The sequence below is a fragment of the Pungitius pungitius genome, chromosome 15 (assembly GCF_949316345.1).
Source record: "Pungitius pungitius chromosome 15, fPunPun2.1, whole genome shotgun sequence".
NCBI lineage: Eukaryota > Metazoa > Chordata > Actinopteri > Perciformes > Gasterosteidae > Pungitius > Pungitius pungitius.
Window position 1 is genome coordinate 13,176,285 of NC_084914.1, and position 19,098 is coordinate 13,195,382.

The window sequence follows — 19,098 nt, forward strand, 5'->3', positions numbered from 1 at the left end:
CTTTTCTTCCTCTTTAGCCAGCAGGGGGGGGACATTACTTGAATGTGACTTTTTCTTTTATTGTCACAGAGGCCGAAACATATCTAAACACTAATAGATTTGTATGATTGTTTCGCTGTATTAGATAAAAATAATGTCTTGCTGGTTTATTCCATGTATTATTTCTAAATGTGCCCATGTTTTACAAAACATGATTTAGCATCTTCTTTGGTATGATTGCTGTATAACACTCGCCCCCTGCATGCTCGCTCCTCTGCAGCGTTCTGGCATGGGGAACAGAACTGGGCCACAGGAATGTGTGCCTATAATGAGAGCCTGATGTGGGGGAGGCTCCCTGCTTCTCCCACAGCCCAAAACTCCCACTATCTCTGTTAACTGCTGATAAAAGTGAGAGGGGTCAGAGCACAGCAACACTGGGCCCCTGTCCTTTGCAACCCAGCCCAGAGGGACTGTAATGGGGAGGGGGGTTGGGGGGGGGGGGGGTAGGACTTGGTGGGCCTGTGTGAAGCTGCAACAGGAAAGGTGAGAAAGAAAAGCCCTACCCGCCCGGGACACTTCGCCGTGCTCATGGGCGTGGTTTTTTAGGGTAAATACGAAAAAAAAGAAATGGAGTTTTGGTTGGTTTGTACTCAGCTTTGGGTGTGTATGGAGCACACCGAATAAGGTTTGAACGGATAGACTCATTATCTTGTTTATTCCCCCCTTGACACAATGGCTGACCTCTTCCTTCCAAACATCTGCTCTATGTGAAATACAGTAGTCAGAAGAGTCACCTCCAAAGCATTACGCAATGGCTTTTCCTGCTGAATAATACAGTTTGGAGGCCTAAAGATGATTCATTTCTCAAGAAACTCAGTCTTGACGTGTATGTGCTGCAAAGGCACAAAAGGAAATGAAAGAAAAAACGTGCTGTTCAATTAGTCACCTTTTGATCACAGTGAGACGGTTTTGCAGGAAATTCACTGAGGTGTGGTTTGTTTATTCCAACCAGAAAAACACAACACAGCCAGCTATTGTTACATAACTCACTCTGCTGCATTTTAATTCCTAATTATTAGTCAGACTTGTTACTATAAGAAAATGTTCCATGTTGGATTGATATCATTGAGATAATGATGAAACTGTGTACGTAGCTACCTGACCGAGCCAGCAAAGGGTTCTTATTGCATGCGTAAAATATATATTGTGTGTATTTGTGATACTGTCGAAACCGCCCTTTCACCTGTGTGCTCATGTTGCTAAGAAACGCTGTTTGCGTGAGCCAATGAGGAATAAATGATTGGCTGACATAGCAATCACTCTGAAATAACACAGGGCTGCAGAATCCCAGCAAACTGCGATCTGCTCTCGGACCAATGTGTCACAATGAATTTTCAGTTACTGACCGCCTTATCGCACAAGATAAAGCTGATACCGCTGCATTCCTCCCCCACACAACATTGGGAGTAAAAGTTACTCGTATCCCGGCAACGCCAACTTTTCTTCCCCTCCCCGTTTCTTTGTTAAACAAACTTTACATGCAACCCACTCTCCCAGTCCGCTGTGCAGCTCACTGTTGGCTGCACACACTGGGAATGTCACGGCAACAGGTCAAGTTTTACAGAACAATGTGAAAGTTGGCCCGACTCACAATACTATGAAAAACAAACAACTCTTTAACTGAACGCTATGATAGCCTAAAAAATAAAAAGCAAGCTTGATCAAATACTGCAAAAGTACTTGTCCAAGCATGTTTGGACACATAGCTTTCCTCAAAGGATTTCCTCTCCCTCCAGCCTACTTTTTCTTCTATTTTTTTCTTCCACTGGAAACAATAGGCCCCATACCTCCACCCTCTTTTAAAGCTGATTATTCATAACAAAAGCATGTTTGGACACACATTGGGCATCTTGAAAGGATTTCCTCTTTCTCCAGCCTACTGAAAACACTTTTATAGCAGGCATGCCCCCCCCCCCCCCCTCCCCCTCCTCACCCCTCCCCACCCTTCCACACCGAGGACCCGCCTATCGCGGTACAAGTTGTGCCTCCTTCCCCGAAAGGGGTCAAAGCCTGTAGCAAACCCTCCCCGAGAAAGTTGTCGCCATTTCGCCCGAAGGAGACGGTCATGCTCGTGCATCTGTCCCCTGTGTTGGAGGCGATGGCTCCGCTGCTGAAGACCAGCGCCGGTTCCCTGCTGCTGATGTCCGCGCTTGTGAGTACTTTCTCCGGGTCAGTGCGCCGCGCCGCTCCGCTCCGCTCCGGGGCTCGGACAACACGTCCCGCCGCCACAGGTGTGGCTTTTCATCCGGCGGAGCGTTGCGCTCGTTTTCTAATGAAATAATGTCATAATCGGGTCTGTAACAATAGCTGGGGATGGGGAATATTCTCTCTCTCTCTCTTTTTACTTTGTTTCCTTTAATGTCGGGTGTGGAGATCTACTCCCACATTCCCCGATGCGGATGATGCACATGGCGGCCGTTATGTTGTGTTTTCTATACTTTAAAGAGTAAAAGAGCCACATTCCTCACATTCATCTAAACGTGATCCACAGCCCACAGTTCAACCATTATAAAAATAACTATTTGCTGTATGGACACATTTACCACATTCTTCTTTTTTAATGACACAAAAGGTGTGTCAGGAGTGACACCAGAAGCCAAATGAGGTGAGGAAGAAGTGATGATGACATGTGTTCCTCCCTGATGGTTTCCCTGCAGCTGGTTCTTGTGGGGGCCGAGGGAAACGGGCCCGAGCTACGGAGACACAAAAGAGAATGGATCATCGCTCCCAGACAGCTGTATGAGAACCACGATTACACCACCTCCACGAGTATCGCTAAAGTTTGTACTTGTTTTCTTTCTCTGTTAATCCTCTTAATAATATTCTTATCCACAGCCATGTTGATAGTATAACATGGAAATGACTATGATTACTGTACAAGTACTTAGGTGAATAATATATTTGGTTTCTGTTCTCTCTTTTACATCTTGAACTGAATGCCGTTTACAAAGATTAATAGTTTATTACAAATCAACAGTAAATACGGTCTCATTATACTTTTCCTTGTAATTGGAAGATGCTAGAAATCCAGATAAAGTGGATTCATTTTCTGTTTGTGTATTTATTTTTCAGATTAACTCGGATAAGAGCAACTATACATCGATATTTTACTCTCTAGAAGGGCCGGGTGTTGACCAGCCCCCTAGAGGTTTATTTGGCATCGACCGTCTAACTGGCAATGTGAGAATCTATTCCATTCTGGACCGAGAGAAGATTCCTTTCTATACGGTAAGAGCACTTAAAAATGTATTGGAGTCAAGCCCTCGAGTTGTACATGGAGGAGATGGTTAAGGAGATTCTCTGTTTTTGTTGCTGTAGTTAAGGGGAATCGCAAAGTACGCTAACGGGGCCAAAGCTGAAAAGGATATCGATCTTAAAATAATTGTTTTGGACGTGAATGACTGCCCACCAGTCATTAAAGTCCAGCAAGTCGGATCCGTCAATGAATCGAGTGCACAAGGTATTTCAAGAAACTTCCAATACAACTGTAAGTGCTAAATGTATATCCTGTGCTCAATAAACTTCTATGTGATCCCATTGGATTTGGGTGATTCCCAGGTACCGTTGTGATGAAAGTTATAGCTACTGATGATGATGAAGAGAACTCGCTGCACTCCAAGATTCACTACAGCATTGTGGAGCAGAGCAACACCGCTGGGATGTTCCTCATCAACCCCGAGACCGGGGAGATCCGGGTTCAACGTAACACTCTGGACAGAGAGGTGAGGCGTAACTGACCGGAAAGGATTCTCAAGTCCAGCCAATTATTTTTATCGGAATGTGTCTTAGCTTAGAGCGTGGAGACATTAAGAATGATCACACTTTTCCCCGCAATTTTATCACACACAAGTATTTGCATATGATTCAAGAGGTTTTTCTGGAAAATTTGAAAAAAACAAGAATGTATGCATATTTTATCTATTTTTCAGAGACAAGATACTTACACGTTGAAAATAAAAGTCTCCGACTTGAATGGGCAAAGTGGAGGAAACACGGGAACCGGTGAAATTGTGGTCAAAATTTTAGACATAAATGACAACATTCCGACCCTGGAGAAAGAATTGGTAGGTGCAACAAAATGACCACAACCAACACTCCTATTCCTTTTTAATACTGCTGTTTTGTCATTTTTAAATTGCAGTACGAAGGAAGCATACAGGAGAACACTATCAATGTGGAGGTGATGAGGATCAAAGCCATTGACATGGATCTGATTTACACCGACAACTGGCTGGCTGCGTATGAGATTGTTTCTGGGAATGAGGCCGGCTACTTCAGCATCACCACCGATTCTAAGACCAACGAGGGAATTATCATGATTCACAAGGTAAACGGCGTGCTCGCACTTTCACCGCCTGGGATCTAACAAGGAAACATTGTAATCTAACGTGAGCTGCACATGTCCGCGCGTTATCCTCAAATCTGCAGGCCCTGGACTTTGAGGAGCAAAGGTTGGTCAACCTGCAAGTGACCGTTTCCAACAAAGCAGCGTACAGCTTCGGCAGCGGCGCTGTGCTCGCTCCCACCCCACAAAAACCCTACCGTGTCAATATCAACGTGCTCAACGAGGTCGAAGGCCCCCGATTCCAACCAAGCGTCAAAGTGGTGACTATCTCCGAGGACCACACCATCACCTCCATCCAAAAAGTAATCGCCAACTACGCCGCCATCGACAGCGACACGCTGAAGATCGCCACCAACGTACGGTACGTCGTAGGGGGCGGCTCTCTTTGTGGCTATTAACTGATGCGTTGTGAATGAATAGCTTTGTTTTCATTGCATGCATTTTCATATTTTTTAGGTATGCTAAATTAAAAGACGACGACAACTGGCTGATTATTGATGAAAGAACAGGAGACATCAAGCTGAATAAACTACCTGACAGAGAGTCCAAGTTCTTGATCAATGGAACATATTACGCCAAAATTATATGCAGCACCAACGGTGGGTTCTGTGGAAATGATCCCTCTTCTCCAGTGGACTAGAGATAGTGCAGCTTTTACATTGAACTGTCTTCTAATTGATTTTTCAGACGTTCCCTCCAAAACTGCCACGGGGACCATAGCCATCCAGGTGGAGGACTTCAATGACCACTGTCCCGAACTCACCACCAAAAGTCAGACCATGTGCGTCGAGGACAATGTGATCTACGCCACAGCCGTAGACAAAGACAATTTCCCCAATTCTGCACCATTTGAGTTCTCTGTGATCCAGGTGGGGAAACAGGAGAAATGGACAGTGGAGCATTTTAATGGTAAGATTACAATTAGAATTAGACAGATTCTGATCATTTCAGTGCTGCGTAGTAAGTTTTAATTTGTCATTTCATTGTCCTTAGATGGTATCGTTTTGTTTCAATGACACAAACAAGTTCTGTTGCTTAAAATGCTCCAGAATTAGCTGGCCAGGAGTGGAAAGTTTTTAACGCATTCCACATAGGTGTGTCGGTTTCAGGGTAGTGCTTTCTTGCATGATGTATCACTGGCATGGGTTCCTGAAACACTCGTTGTGAAAAGGATCATTCCTGGATTTATCATTACTGTGCATAGACAGGAAGAAGTGCTATTTCGAATATAAAACACAAAACAAACAAAATTTCCTAATTAAAAATGTTGCCCTCACCTTTCTTTAGAAACCACAGCCATTCTGCGCGACCAAGCCAACCTGTGGCCAGGCACGTACAAAGTGGCAGTGGAGGTCAAAGACCAGCAGGGAAAGTCGTGTGATCCTGTTCAGATGATGGACCTCGTTGTGTGTAATTGCGAGACGAGCACGAGGAAGTGTAGCTCCCGCGCTGCAAGGACCACCGTTTTTGGGGCTTCGGGTATCCTGCTTATGCTCCTGGGACTGCTGCTTCTGCTGTGTGAGTAGAGTGTTACCGTTTGCATGTGTGCCCCTGGTTGGTTATTTTTTGTACATCATCAACTTTCCAACTTACAAGGTTGAATAAGCAGGCATGTTGCACCGTGCTGGGAGCTACTGAAGGAACGTTTCCAATCCCATGCACTTTTTAATCCTGACCCGAATTGCACTATTATTTGTTGGGGTTACCCGTTAGCCCTTTTTTTAATGAAATGTAATTCATGGATTGATTGGTTTGACTTTGAGTGTAGTTTATATAGTTATTTCTGTTGACTTGGTTTTTCAGTGCTTCCCCTCCTGCTGCTGTTCTGCCTGTGTGGAGGTACAGCAGCAATTGGAGATTTCAAGGGCATTCCATTTGACACCAAACAACAGCTCATCGCATATCACACTGAGGGACAGGGAGATGACAGGGTGAGTTGATTATACAATACGAATACCATGTTTTTAATATATATATTTGTTTTAAAAAAAGAGCCTAAAAGGCTTAATCTCTGATGGGATGTTACGTTTTTCTCACAGGAAGTTCCTCTTCTACATGTGCCGGATCAAGTTCATATTGGCACAATAAATGCCAAGAACAAAAACACCTATGCAGGGTACCCAGGAGGACTGATTGAATTTGCAGGCGCAGGCGGCACCCTACAGAACTCCTTCTACTCACGCGGGAACCAGGAGCTGTACAACCAACATCACATGTCCAGCGCGCAGGGGGGGGTGGACTACGTGGACGCTGGCATGATGACAGGACAAGGGCGAGAGCAGCTCTTCTCCCGGTACAGAGCGGAGGCCTTTGATGGGATGGCTCTATCGGATCACTTCCTGGGGGAGTATTATTCAAGTGTGCGTACATAAAACACTCGAGTCAAAGGGTTTCTATCAAAATCTTTGTGAATCAAATGGTTTGTTTTTTAAAACAAAAATGTATTCTGGTTCCATTTAATCTGCAGAAATCCAACCACGCTGCTCACCAAGCTCAGGAAAAGGACAATCTTCTGATCTATGGCTACGAGGGACAGGGGTCTCTGTCGGGGTCTGTGGGTTGCTGCAGCCTTCTTGACAACGAGGACGACCTGGCCTTCCTGGATGACCTCGGGCCTAAATTCAAAACCCTGGCTGAGATCTGCAAGGGGTCGGCCGTGGTGACTGAGTCTGCGGATGCACGGGTTTCCTTCTCTCCGCCCAGGCCAGTGTCTCCTCCCTGGCCCTCCACCCACACCCACGTCAGTACTCACACAGAGACGACCAGGGACAGGGCCCGGGACCACTCGAACATCATCACCCTCAACACCTCCAACGTGGCGTCTGGATCCTCCACCGTTGTGCAGGAGGAGCGAATCACCGAGAGAAGCCTCGCTTCAGCCACTGCTCCCAGGGTACTGGTCCAAGACAACATTGTGATCCCCAGTCAGACGCTGCTCGTGCAGCAGCCCACTATGTACTACGCTGCCTCTCCCATGTATGTAGTCGAGCCCAATCCCCAAGTGGTGCTGGTGGCAGGGGGGGCCCAGCATGCAGTGGGCCAAGTAGGCCAAGTCGGGCTAAGTCAGGGGCTGGTGCAGGTTAGCGGGATGCAAGGAACTCAGGGTGTGGTCCTGGTAGACAGACAGGCAGGAATGGGGGTTGTGCCAGGGCAAGTAGCACAAGGTATTTCACAATCAAGCCTCTCCAGATCCAGCCAGGTGTTCCTGGTGGAGGACGGGCCCTCGGGTAGGGAGCAAGGCGTGAGCTTGGCGCAGGGAATCGGTCAGACGGGACACAGGTTTGCAGAGCAGGGTTCAGGGATCAGAGATCTCGGTTTTCAGTTTCAAACGCAGAGTTTTTCACTGGCTTCCGACGGTGCCACGGGATCAAGTGGGGATTCTGCTCAGGCAGCCGCGCCCAAATCGCAAGGCAGACAGAGAGTGGTTGTGCAACGTAAGAAGGTCTCAGTCACTGAGAGAAACATTGAGTCTAGTACAACAGCGTAAAGCAGCCGTTTTTCTCGGCATTTCAACTCATGTCACACATGTTTTGATACACACTGAAACATATTTTAGTGTACTAAAGCCTAATGCTGTAAATAAATACACATATGTTGGTGTAGACAGATTGTGATGAAATGGGGAAAAACTGGTAAAAGGATTGTTTAGTCCGTTAGACTAAAAGTGCAATTGTGCATAGTAATAACACAACTGACTGTAGTGATATTGCGTGATATTGACTATCTCACTATTGGGGCGTGAGAGAATTGGATTTCCACTCTAATTCTGTATAGTAAAATACTATGGAATACTATAGCATTAAAAAATATGTTGATACTAAAAAGTGTATGCAGTTTTTGGAGGCTACCTGGGCAAACAAACATTAGTTGAAAGTACACACTATATAGTATTAGTTTCAAGAATATAAATGGTACAAAGAAACTCATTCTATTGTTACACCGCAGTGTCCCAATATTGATTAGTTGTACACGGAATGGTGGCCTTAAAAACCCTGTATTGAATTTCAGCTACAAAACTTGAATGGCTACAGTGGTGGGAACAGCTAAAGTAAACACAACTACAACTGGAAATAAATAAAAAATGCTCTCCCAACCGACAGGAAAATGAAAAAAGCAGACCATGAACAAAAAGATCAGTGTGCACTTGAACCCAATCCCCTCGTGTAAATAGTCTTGTCATTGCTACCGATTATAAAATTGTCCTTTTTCCCCTTGATTGGCAGATCTATAGATGCTTTAGTTGGGTTTTATAATATGCAGGCTTTACCCATAAGCCTTTCTGCAACATTTACACTGTTGAATGTAGTTAAAGTGTAACTAATCAGGAAGCATGTATGGCTTCTGCGTGGAGCACATGCAAATTCTGTTTGTGCTGTTGAACTGACGCAGAAAAACCAAAGCCAAAGGACGTAGTATACCAAGAAGGGAGATGGCAGTTTGTTATCAATAAGACAAAATAGTCACCACGGACTGTAAACCAAAGAAGAGACTACTAAAAAAAATATCTAAAATGTATTGTTGTACTTTAAATCTTTCTATTATTTCTACTGAGCTGCGTGTTTTTAAATAGTGATTTTCTAAAAAACTTGTTGATTCCAAAAGATCTAAGTGACAATTCTGAAAGAAAGAAAAGAAGATGTACATTTTAACTGAAGACCTTATTTTTACAAATACATCCCATCGTTATTCGATTTTTGAGGCTGTTGTGTGAGTGCATGTGTATGAAGCTAACATGTGTGGGGATAACCAGATAAATGACAGACAAGCTTGCTAAGCACTGAAAACATGCAATCCAATGATTCTAATATTGCTGCATTTGCTATTGATGTGTTGAATTCCAAGCTTTGGTGTTGAATGAGCTGTATAAATATTGCAAACTGCATATTGCTTTAGAATAGGACTGCGCTAAAGCTGTGTCGGACACAATGGTGAGAAGTTTTGCACATCCTGTCGTAATAAAATCAGATGTAAAAGAGATTTTTCGCTGTCCTTATTTTCTGGTTTGATATAGAAAAAAAGGTCAGAAGATTGGTGCTTGGATGACACTCCACAACGGGTCAGTTTGAAGAGACACTTTTTACTGACGCAATCCTTTGGTCATCTTGCTTTCAACAGAACGAGGAACATTTAACAGTTTTTCAGTAACTGGGAATCAGGTGTAAAGACAAACATTTCACAAATAGTTTAATCCATGTACAAGGTGTTTATAAATACTAGATCTGAAACTGTTCATCATGAATGAATCACCCTTTTACCGTCTAATGTTGTACAACAACTACAGCATGGACATGCAAGCACATGTCAAGATGTTAATAGCAATCCTGTGTTTGATCTTTGATGTGGATTTCAAATTAGTTTTGGTGCTGACTGGAGTTTTAAAGGTTCAAAAAGGTCGATCCTTTGCTGACCTATAGACCGTCAGAATATCTCTAAACATAAAGAGAATGTAGAATATCAGGTTTCTGGCATGGATTAGTTTACAGATAACTACCATGCAGGTAAAGATTGAAAATGGTCAAAGCAGGATTTAAAAACCTGCTCTACCACCATCTAATTATCTTTGTCATCTCAGGTCAACATGTTTTGTGTAGGATGAATGTAAAACCCTGGCATGTGTGCTTTGGTATGTGTGCTGATGTGTATCTTCCCAACGTAAAAGAAAAGACGTTATGTCCCCATCAGGCTCAGGGCTACACATGGCTGAAACACTGTTTTTTTCTCATTGTTTTTCTCTTTGGGCCATTAGTCCTGTCAAGCTGATGTCAGCTTTTCAACGGAAATATCCTGGTATGACAGCTTTTACTGGCATATGGACAAACGTTTAACATATTTCAAACTTAAAAACCCTTAAAGAGTAGCTCAAAAGTCTAATTCCACTCTCTAAACATGGCGTGCTTCACCGTGGCAGCCTCTCAAGTGATTACTGCATCGTATGAAATTCTGCATCTGCATGTTCCCCAAAGATATGCACTCAACTCCTTCCTGGTTGCTTGTTTGCGTCGCAACCTGTCTTTTCATTAAAAGGTTGTCAATCAAAATGTAAAGTTGCAAATCTTGTGGTTACGCGACTCATACAGAGTGTGAAATGAGTATTGAACACGTCACCATTTTTCTCAGTAAATATATTTCCAAAGGAGCTATTGACATGAAGTTTTCACCAGATGATGGTGACAAACCAAGTAATACATACAAAGAACCCAAAACAAAGAAGTTCAGAAATAAAGTTATGTGTAAAAAAATTGAAATGACACAGGGAAAAAGTATTGAACACACTTACAGATATTTATTCAATACTTTGTACAAAAGCCTTTGTTGGTAATGACAGCTTCAAGACGCCTCCTGTCTGGAGAAGCTAGTCGCCTGCATTGCTCTGGTGGGATTTTGGCTCGTTTACAGTCTTCAAATCTTGAAGGTTCAGTGGGACTCTTCTATGAATCTTGATCTTCAGTTCTTTCCATAGATTTTCAATGGGATTGAAGTCAGGTGACTGGCTGGGCCATTCTAGCAGCTTTATTTTAGTTTCCTTGGCTGTGTGTTTGGGATCATCGTCTTGCTGAAATGTCCACCCTCGTTTCATCTTCATCATCCTGGTAGATGGCAGCAGATTTCTGTCAAGAATGTAAATTTGCCCGTTTATCCTTCCTTCAATTATGTGAAGTTTGCCAGAACCATTTGCTGAAAAGCAGCCCCACACCATGATGTTCCCACCTCCTATCTTCACTGTTGGTATGGTGTTTTTAGGGTGATGTGCAGTGCCATTTATCCTCCAAACATGGTGTGTATTATGGCATCTCATCTGACCACACTACATTCTCCCAGTATTTCACTGGCTTTTCCAAATGATGTGCAGCAAACTTTAAACAAGCCTCAACATGCTTTATTTTCAGCAATGACGTCTTGCTTGGTGAGCGTGCACAGGCCGTGACGGTGGAGTCATTACTTACTGTTTTCTTTGAGACAATTGAAGCCCTCCACAAGTGGTTCTATAACTGGTGGTCAATAACTCCTTTGGAAATATATTTACTGAGAAAAATGGTGACGTGTTCATTACTTATTTCACCTGCTGTATGAGTCGAGTAACCACACATCATGACATTTTGATTGACGACCTTTTTATGAAAAAAAAACGCGAACAAGCAACCAGGAAGGAGTGTGAATGTGTTCTCTTTACTACAAATGGGATAAGGCTGGAAAACTGTATGTATTTTGTAATTATACAAAATGTATAGAATTTAATTAAATAGTATTAACATAAGATTATTTTTGTTATTATCCTTGTCACCTGTGTAACTAACAGATAAAAACATGACTTGAAGTATTGACAGGACTGGATTTTTTCTTGATTATATTTATTGACACGATGAATGCATGTTGAAGAAAACTTTACAAAACTGTGTTTAGTACAAGACTACTTATTTTTTACATTGGCAAAGCATGACTTGGAAAACCAATTACTATAGTTGCATAAATTCTTGGTCGGTAGTAAGCGATTTGATCTATTTATCTATTTGCGAAATAATTTCAGCTAACCAGCTATGTTTACAACAATGGTATTTTTGTTAACCTCACAGTATCATGTCAATGTTTCACGATCAGTGGTGAACATCGTGACGGACATCTTCCTCATCCTCGATTTCATCTTCTTCATATTCGCCCATCTCATCAACAGTGGCATCCTGGTACTGCTGGTACTCGGACACCAGGTCGTTCATGTTGCTCTCAGCCTCAGTGAACTCCATCTCATCCATTCCCTCGCCCGTGTACCAGTGGAGGAAGGCCTTTCGGCGGAACATGGCGGTGAACTGCTCGGAGATCCTTCTGAACAGCTCCTGGATGGCCGTGCTGTTCCCGATGAAGGTGGCGGACATCTTGAGGCCCCGGGGAGGGATGTCGCACACGGCTGTCTTGACATTGTTGGGAATCCATTCGACAAAGTAGCTGCTGTTCTTGTTCTGTACGTTTAACATCTGCTCGTCCACTTCCTTCATCGACATGCGGCCGCGGAAGATGGCTGCCACGGTGAGGTAGCGTCCGTGGCGGGGGTCACAGGCCGCCATCATGTTCTTGGCGTCGAACATTTGCTGCGTGAGCTCTGGCACGGAGAGGGCGCGGTACTGCTGACTGCCCCTGCTGGTGAGGGGCGCGAAGCCCGGCATGAAGAAATGCAAGCGGGGGAAGGGCACCATGTTGACAGCCAGCTTGCGGAGGTCAGCGTTGAGTTGACCGGGGAAGCGGAGGCACGTGGTCACGCCGCTCATGGTGGCGGACACCAGGTGGTTGAGGTCTCCGTAGGTAGGCGTGGTCAGCTTCAGGGTGCGGAAGCAAATATCGTACAGGGCCTCATTGTCAATGCTGAAGGTCTCGTCCGTGTTCTCCACTAGCTGGTGGACCGAGAGGGTGGCGTTGTAAGGCTCCACCACGGTGTCAGACACCTTTGGGGAAGGCATGACGCTGAAGGTGTTCATGATGCGGTCGGGGTACTCCTCGCGGATCTTGCTGATGAGCAGTGTGCCCATTCCCGAACCTGTGCCTCCACCCAGTGAGTGGGTGAGCTGAAATCCCTGCAGGCAGTCGCAGTTCTCAGACTCTTTCCTCACCACGTCCATCACGGAGTCCACCAGCTCAGCTCCCTCGGTGTAGTGACCTTTGGCCCAGTTATTTCCTGCTCCACTTTGACCTGTATGATGCATGAAACGTTAAAAGACGATAATGGTTCCTCTTTAGGGTGAACTGTAACAAATGTCTTCATTGATGGGTTGCCATGATATTTTATATGGACATTTGTGGTCCAAAGAGGATGATCCTGATGAATTTGGTGGTCCCATTACTTTACCTCTAATTCCTCCATGAGATTGACATGTGTTTGTTTGTTGTTTTAAAAGATATGTCCCCTACTAGATCAATTCAGCCATACCAACTCGCGTAACATTGTTAGCATCTTATTTCACCGACGTAAGCATTTAGCAGGTCCTTGATACAGCCTGACTTCTTCTAGTGGCAACTTTACATTTAAATGTCATTTTAAGCAATAAACCAATTAACATGGCCATATTTGGGCTAAAAGCACACCAATACTGATTCATGTTAATGTTAAAATCTCTTAATTCATGGTGTAAAATGGGTTAAAACACCATCTACGTTTTATAAATTACCCCGAGTCCCAAGCATGATTTTTCTCCTTTGTGTGGATTGGAAATCAAGCGGTCAGCACATTACAAACAGTGGTTACGGTTATGACAGACTATGACAGACAGAAAGCAGTGTGCTTTACTAAACTGTTCCGAGGGGGTGTAGATGCAGCAGCATTTTTTAAATTCACCCATGTGGTGGCACGCTAGTTAGCTTGATGTTAGCTTGCTAATTCCACCATATTATCATGCGAATGTTACACCATTTGCAGAAAATGGGTGAGGCAGCAGGCTGGTGACATAAACTGTTTGGTTTTATGTTGGACCCATCCAACTCATGGTACACAATGATGAGTTGGGTGGACTGTAAGTTGTACTTCCCATGAATAAATTAGGTGTCAACCAATAATGAACATATTCATGACAACCTTTAAGTTCTTACACAATTACCGTAATAAGTTAGAATAAGGTGTTACAAAGGAGGATTTCTCAAAATACATGTGTAATTTTTCGTAAATGTACGTTCTTCAGCTATTCTAAGCATTTAAATGAAATCACAGATAAACAATAATTCTATCATGGACAGAGTTTATCGGCCCCAGAATCCTCATTTGTGAGCAGCAGTGCAGCATCATCTCCTAGTAGATTTATTTTTTGCTGAGTCACCACAAGAGCCGTCTCGGACTGACACAGCTGCGCATGGACAATGCATCACAGCACTGGCACATCGCTGAAAGGGCTGCAGACGCTTCGCGCTGGAAATGACGCAGTGCTCTGAAGAACTGTCTGGTTAAACTACGCACAGCTCTACGGGGATATGACAGCGGCTGCTGACACTGGGATTTGTTCTCCACTCACCAAAGACAAAGTTGTCAGGCCTGAACAGCTGTCCGAATGGGCCGGAGCGCACCGAGTCCATGGTTCCTGGCTCGAGATCCACCAGAATGGCACGAGGGACATATTTGCTGCCTTTGGACAAAGAAAGTAGAAGACAGAGGGACAGAGAGAGGTAATGGATGGAAGGGTGGAGTAAGATATCAACAGTCTCGATGTACGGCGTCAGAACCAGAAGACCATGAAAAAATGTTTTTATAAATATTGTTTATACTGTACATCTTTAATGGTTTTTAATACAGCAGAGCAGTTTGCTCACGTAATATTTTCAGAAAACAGTCTTTAGATTAAAGATACTACAGGCTAGATATTTAAAGACTGAATTTTTCTTTCCAACCCCTTAAATTGTTCGTCTTCCTTCTTTGGTAACCCTTATTGCAAGCTAACTGCGCAGCAGGCTGCCCAGCTTATTCTAGACCACTGGGGCTTTCAAAAATTGCAAGCTCTGCAGAGTTCATTTAAACAAAGCATCCAACGTCATACCGCTTTTCCCCTTATCTTGCCCGGGTAAGTCTGAATGTTATTTGTCTCTTGTGAGACTCTCCCATAGCATTTTCTTTTAAATTACAAGGAGACATTCATTTGCGGGATGCTCAGTCAATACCCATTCAGTAGTGACCCAGTAGGTGACACTGAGGCCAGCACGCAACGTGGAAACAAAGGATCAATAAAGCTCGCAGCTAGGAAATAGATTAGTGGTGGACGTTAATAGTGAATGCGGTTTAGGCCCATATGCACGGCCTTCCACAGAGATCCTGCTTACTTGTCCTTCTCTGATAGGATTTGTTCAAAGACTGTATTGCTGGACACAGAGCTGTAGGATTTGTTTGTTAAATCCACGACAGCTGCGAGGAATGGCACACAATGCGACCTTCAGTATAAAATAATAAAATCAGATACTGAGATGAAACCAAGGCACAATGGGCTGAGGTTCAGCTATACAGAGACTGCAGATACCTGTGCTCCCTACAGAGAGAGAGAGAGAGAGAGAGAGACAGAGAGAGACAGAGAGAGAGAGAGGAGAAGAGAGACAGATATTTTAGCCAATTCACTGTCCTAATTTTCCTTAGGACCTACTTTCCCACTGCAGCTGAACTAGTAACGTGCAAATGAGGTCTGTACAAAATAAGGTCATGCAAGAACTAAAAGCAATGTGAGAAAAGCAACATTTGGTTAATAGAAAAACAAGAAAAGTTATTTTTTTACCTGATGCCTCATTGTAGTAGACATTTATCCTCTCCAGCTGCAGGTCACTGTCACCTTGGTAACTACCGGTGGGATCGATGCCATGCTCATCACTTATCACTTCCCAGAACTAAGATGGGACAAACGGGAGGATATAAGCTTCACTTTTGGGACTCGTAAAGGGACATAATTATGCGTGAAAACCAGTTATGCGTTTGTATCAAGCCTTTAACTAAGTGCGCATCTGTTTGGTGGCAGCGTGACACGCAGCTGCGGGGGCCACATCTGTGCGTGGCCCAGCTGGACCGCACCCTGCGCACATATACAACCGATGAATAATCCACCTGAAACCTGACCAAAAATTCATTTACATCCGTCCAGGAGACGCCGATTTTATTTTTTAATGGATTCAAATCTGTGACAAGTGTCGCGCGCTGTACAAAGTCAAACTGCGTGATATTTTCGCTTGCCGAAATTGAAGGATGAGATTCATACCTTCGCCCCAATCTGATTTCCACACTGTCCAGCCTGGAGGTGAACAATTTCCCTCATGGTGCGCTGACAAAGTGATGCTGACAAAGATCGTTGTGTGTCGACTCCTCCGCGGTCCAGTCTTCAGTCAGTTCTGCTGTTGCGGGTCTCAAAATGTGCACTGGCTCATTTCTAGGACGAGTGTTGAGTCGGTGGGATGGATAAACGTGCTGCTGGTCAGATGACGTGACACGTGGCGCAGCATTTTAATACCGCCGTCAGCCAATAGGAGCGCGCCTGGTTTGATGCAGTGGGCTAGAGGATCTTGCTGCATCATCCCTCTGACATCATCCAGCCCCACGCAGTGAAAATGTTGCCTTTTCTTTGCTGGTCTCGGGAGGAAATGTTAAACTTCCTGAGGCTGAAGGCTGCAGTGTGAATATAATGTCTAGCAGCTGTGTATAAAACCACAAAACCACAAAACTTGAAGAACGTGTCAAATGGAAATTTTCGTGTTTGAGTAATGGAGATTCTGCGTTGAGTAGACGGTGCTACTGCCAGGGCCGGATTAACTAGCTGGGGGGTCCCGGCAAAGATGAGTTCTGGGCCCGCGAGTCAGAGAAACCAAACCATTTTAACGCCAATATAATTGATGCATGTCAATTGTTCAGCATTAGTGTATTAGCAAATAAAAATTTAATATATTTAAAATTCATTGTCATGACATTTTTGACAGATAGACATGTTTTGCCTATGAATTGTAATAACTTTTATGATCCTCCTTTTTTTAAAGTGCCAGCATTGGGTTATATTCGACAGCAACATGCCTTGTTTGTGAACATAAATAATAAGTCACTCAAAAAAATGATTCAACCACTTCTTAGATGCTTTATGTGAATATATATTTATATGTGAGTAGCAGCAACATAAAGTTCTTTAAAAGTTTCACGTTTGCATATTTTGCGCTTTTAGCATCGTTCTACCTTTTTTGCTGACTGAAACTGGCTGCAACGTCATCATTATCTCTGGCTCGGGTGAAAATCCGTTGTTTGGTAAGTAACTATGTTTTTTAGTTGTAGTGTATGATGTAACTATCTGTTAAATAACGCTTGCACACAAGCGGTGAAACGTTCTTAATACGTGAAACCAGGGAAATTCTGCTCTATTTTACTGAAGTCCGATTTGGCAGCGTCTGAGCGTGGTTAGCATTATGAGTCCGTCATCTTCAAAGCCACGAGGGGAGTCAATCTCATCGAGGCCACAGTGCGTAGCTTTAGCTAACGCTGGCTAACGTTAACTAACGTTGGCTAACATTAGCTAACGCTAGTTAACGTTAACTAGCGTTAGCTAACGTTACAGACCAGAGAGCAGTTAAAGCCAACATATGGACTATTCCAGCATTTCACTTCTCTAATACATGTATCTCCTCTTTTATAGTTTGCTCAGCATCACCAAGGCTGTTGAGGCAACCTCTTGATGATAGTAAGTAATGGGCTCAATGGTGGCACAATCAATGTTTTTCACTGCCATTTGTTTAGTGAGATGTGTGCTAATCATCCTGTTCTCCTTTATAGGATTGTGCATGTGGAAGGAATGCGGTTTGGATCGGGATTTGAGGTTGATATTCATTTACATTGTTAAATAATTGAAACAAACAATGCCCTGTACAATGTATTTGTTGTATTGGATGGTCAGTTCAGACTTCTGTGAGCATTTGCAATAAATACGGCTGAACTATGCTAGGTTTCATGTGTCTTAATGGGATCAAATAAAATAAATATAAATAAATACTGTTTGTAATGAAATTATTATGCTTTAGAAGTATTTGATCAAAATGAGTTGGACTAATTCAATTTAATCCTATCGCACGGATGTTCTTAGATTGATTAGATTGATTATGTCTACACCTATGTATTGGATGGAAATCCTGCACACGAATAAATTGAGTTCATTCAATTACTTATTTTTTGAGTGTAGATTGAGTTAAACGAACAACATTATTTTATATTTTATTAATGGAATCTATTCATTTGAGATTAATTTGATCAAAATGAGTTGGGCTAACTCAATTTAATCTTATTGCACGGATGTTCTTAGATTGAGTTAGGTCTACACATATGTATTGGATGGAAATACAAAATTAATTGAGTTCTTCCAGTGACTTATTTTTTAAGAGTACAGGGTGTGCGAAGAGGTCTGCGTGTGCAGATTCCAAAGACTATCATCCCATATGTGACTACCACTAATAGAAATAACCTTTTTTCCATGTTTATTTATGGATCAACTAGTGCAGCGAATGAACTCTCAGATTATAACTGTTTCCACCTTGACGCTAGTCAAAGTCATTAACCTCCCATGGGGAGTTTGTTTTTTGCTTTTTTAGGGAGTAAAAAGGTGGTGAACTTGGTGACCTCAGCAGTAATAACAGGTTTTGACCCCAATCAGATTCTCTCCTTTGTTCACAACAGACATCTGTTCTTTCCATAACGCAGTGTACAGCACATGAATCACATGATCACATGAAACCTGGTCTTTTCCATTTGAGCCACTTTCATACGTGCTCCTAAATCAGACCCGATCGGATCATTTCAAAATGATGTTGAACTAAAAGTGGTTTTCAAAATATGTTTTCGTGAAGCCGCCCACGTCTCCACCAATCAGCAGGCTCGCACCCCTCGGCACAGACGTAGCAGCCATTGCTCCACAAAAAGCCACAGAAAAATATTTAGCTCTTTTTCCACAAATTTGCCACTTTGCACTGAAAATCACCTGAGAAATAAAACACGTAAACTTTGGCTCCGGTGCCTCCACGTTTACATCTACACAAAAGCTTGTTGGCTGTCCTCTTTGTTGTTCTTTTGCACACGTGGGTCACTTCAGGACTAACGACCAGTTTGCACTGGAATATTATACTAGCCATGCTCAGATCTGAGCAATTCATCATATTTCAGCCAATGTTTAGCATCTTTGTGATGTTTTGTTGATGTATTGCATGACGGCACAACGTAATCCTGAGTGTTGTCGTTCGATGATTCC

At 43.3% G+C, this 19,098-nt stretch overlaps 2 protein-coding genes across 2 annotated transcripts; one reads left to right on the forward strand and one right to left on the reverse strand.

Moving 5' to 3' along the window:
• The first annotated feature begins 2,024 nt into the window (after positions 1 to 2,024).
• Positions 2,025 to 9,361, forward strand: LOC119203896 (desmoglein-2-like protein). The gene is made up of 14 exons (XM_037457211.2): positions 2,025 to 2,191; positions 2,697 to 2,819; positions 3,112 to 3,267; positions 3,358 to 3,499; positions 3,598 to 3,761; positions 3,969 to 4,103; positions 4,181 to 4,366; positions 4,468 to 4,745; positions 4,841 to 4,983; positions 5,072 to 5,293; positions 5,672 to 5,902; positions 6,188 to 6,315; positions 6,424 to 6,744; positions 6,852 to 9,361. Exons 1-14 carry the CDS (start codon positions 2,105 to 2,107, stop codon positions 7,869 to 7,871), a joined length of 3,336 nt encoding a protein of 1,111 aa, XP_037313108.2. The 5' UTR covers positions 2,025 to 2,104; the 3' UTR covers positions 7,872 to 9,361.
• A 2,351-nt stretch (positions 9,362 to 11,712) lies between these two features.
• Positions 11,713 to 16,300, reverse strand: LOC119209635 (tubulin beta-2A chain-like). Its single transcript, XM_037459079.2, has 4 exons — positions 16,087 to 16,300; positions 15,613 to 15,721; positions 14,371 to 14,481; positions 11,713 to 13,061 (listed from the first exon to the last, which is right to left on the reverse strand). Exons 1-4 carry the CDS (start codon positions 16,141 to 16,143, stop codon positions 11,977 to 11,979), a joined length of 1,362 nt encoding a protein of 453 aa, XP_037314976.1. The 5' UTR covers positions 16,144 to 16,300; the 3' UTR covers positions 11,713 to 11,976.
• Positions 16,301 to 19,098: the final 2,798 nt, after the last annotated feature.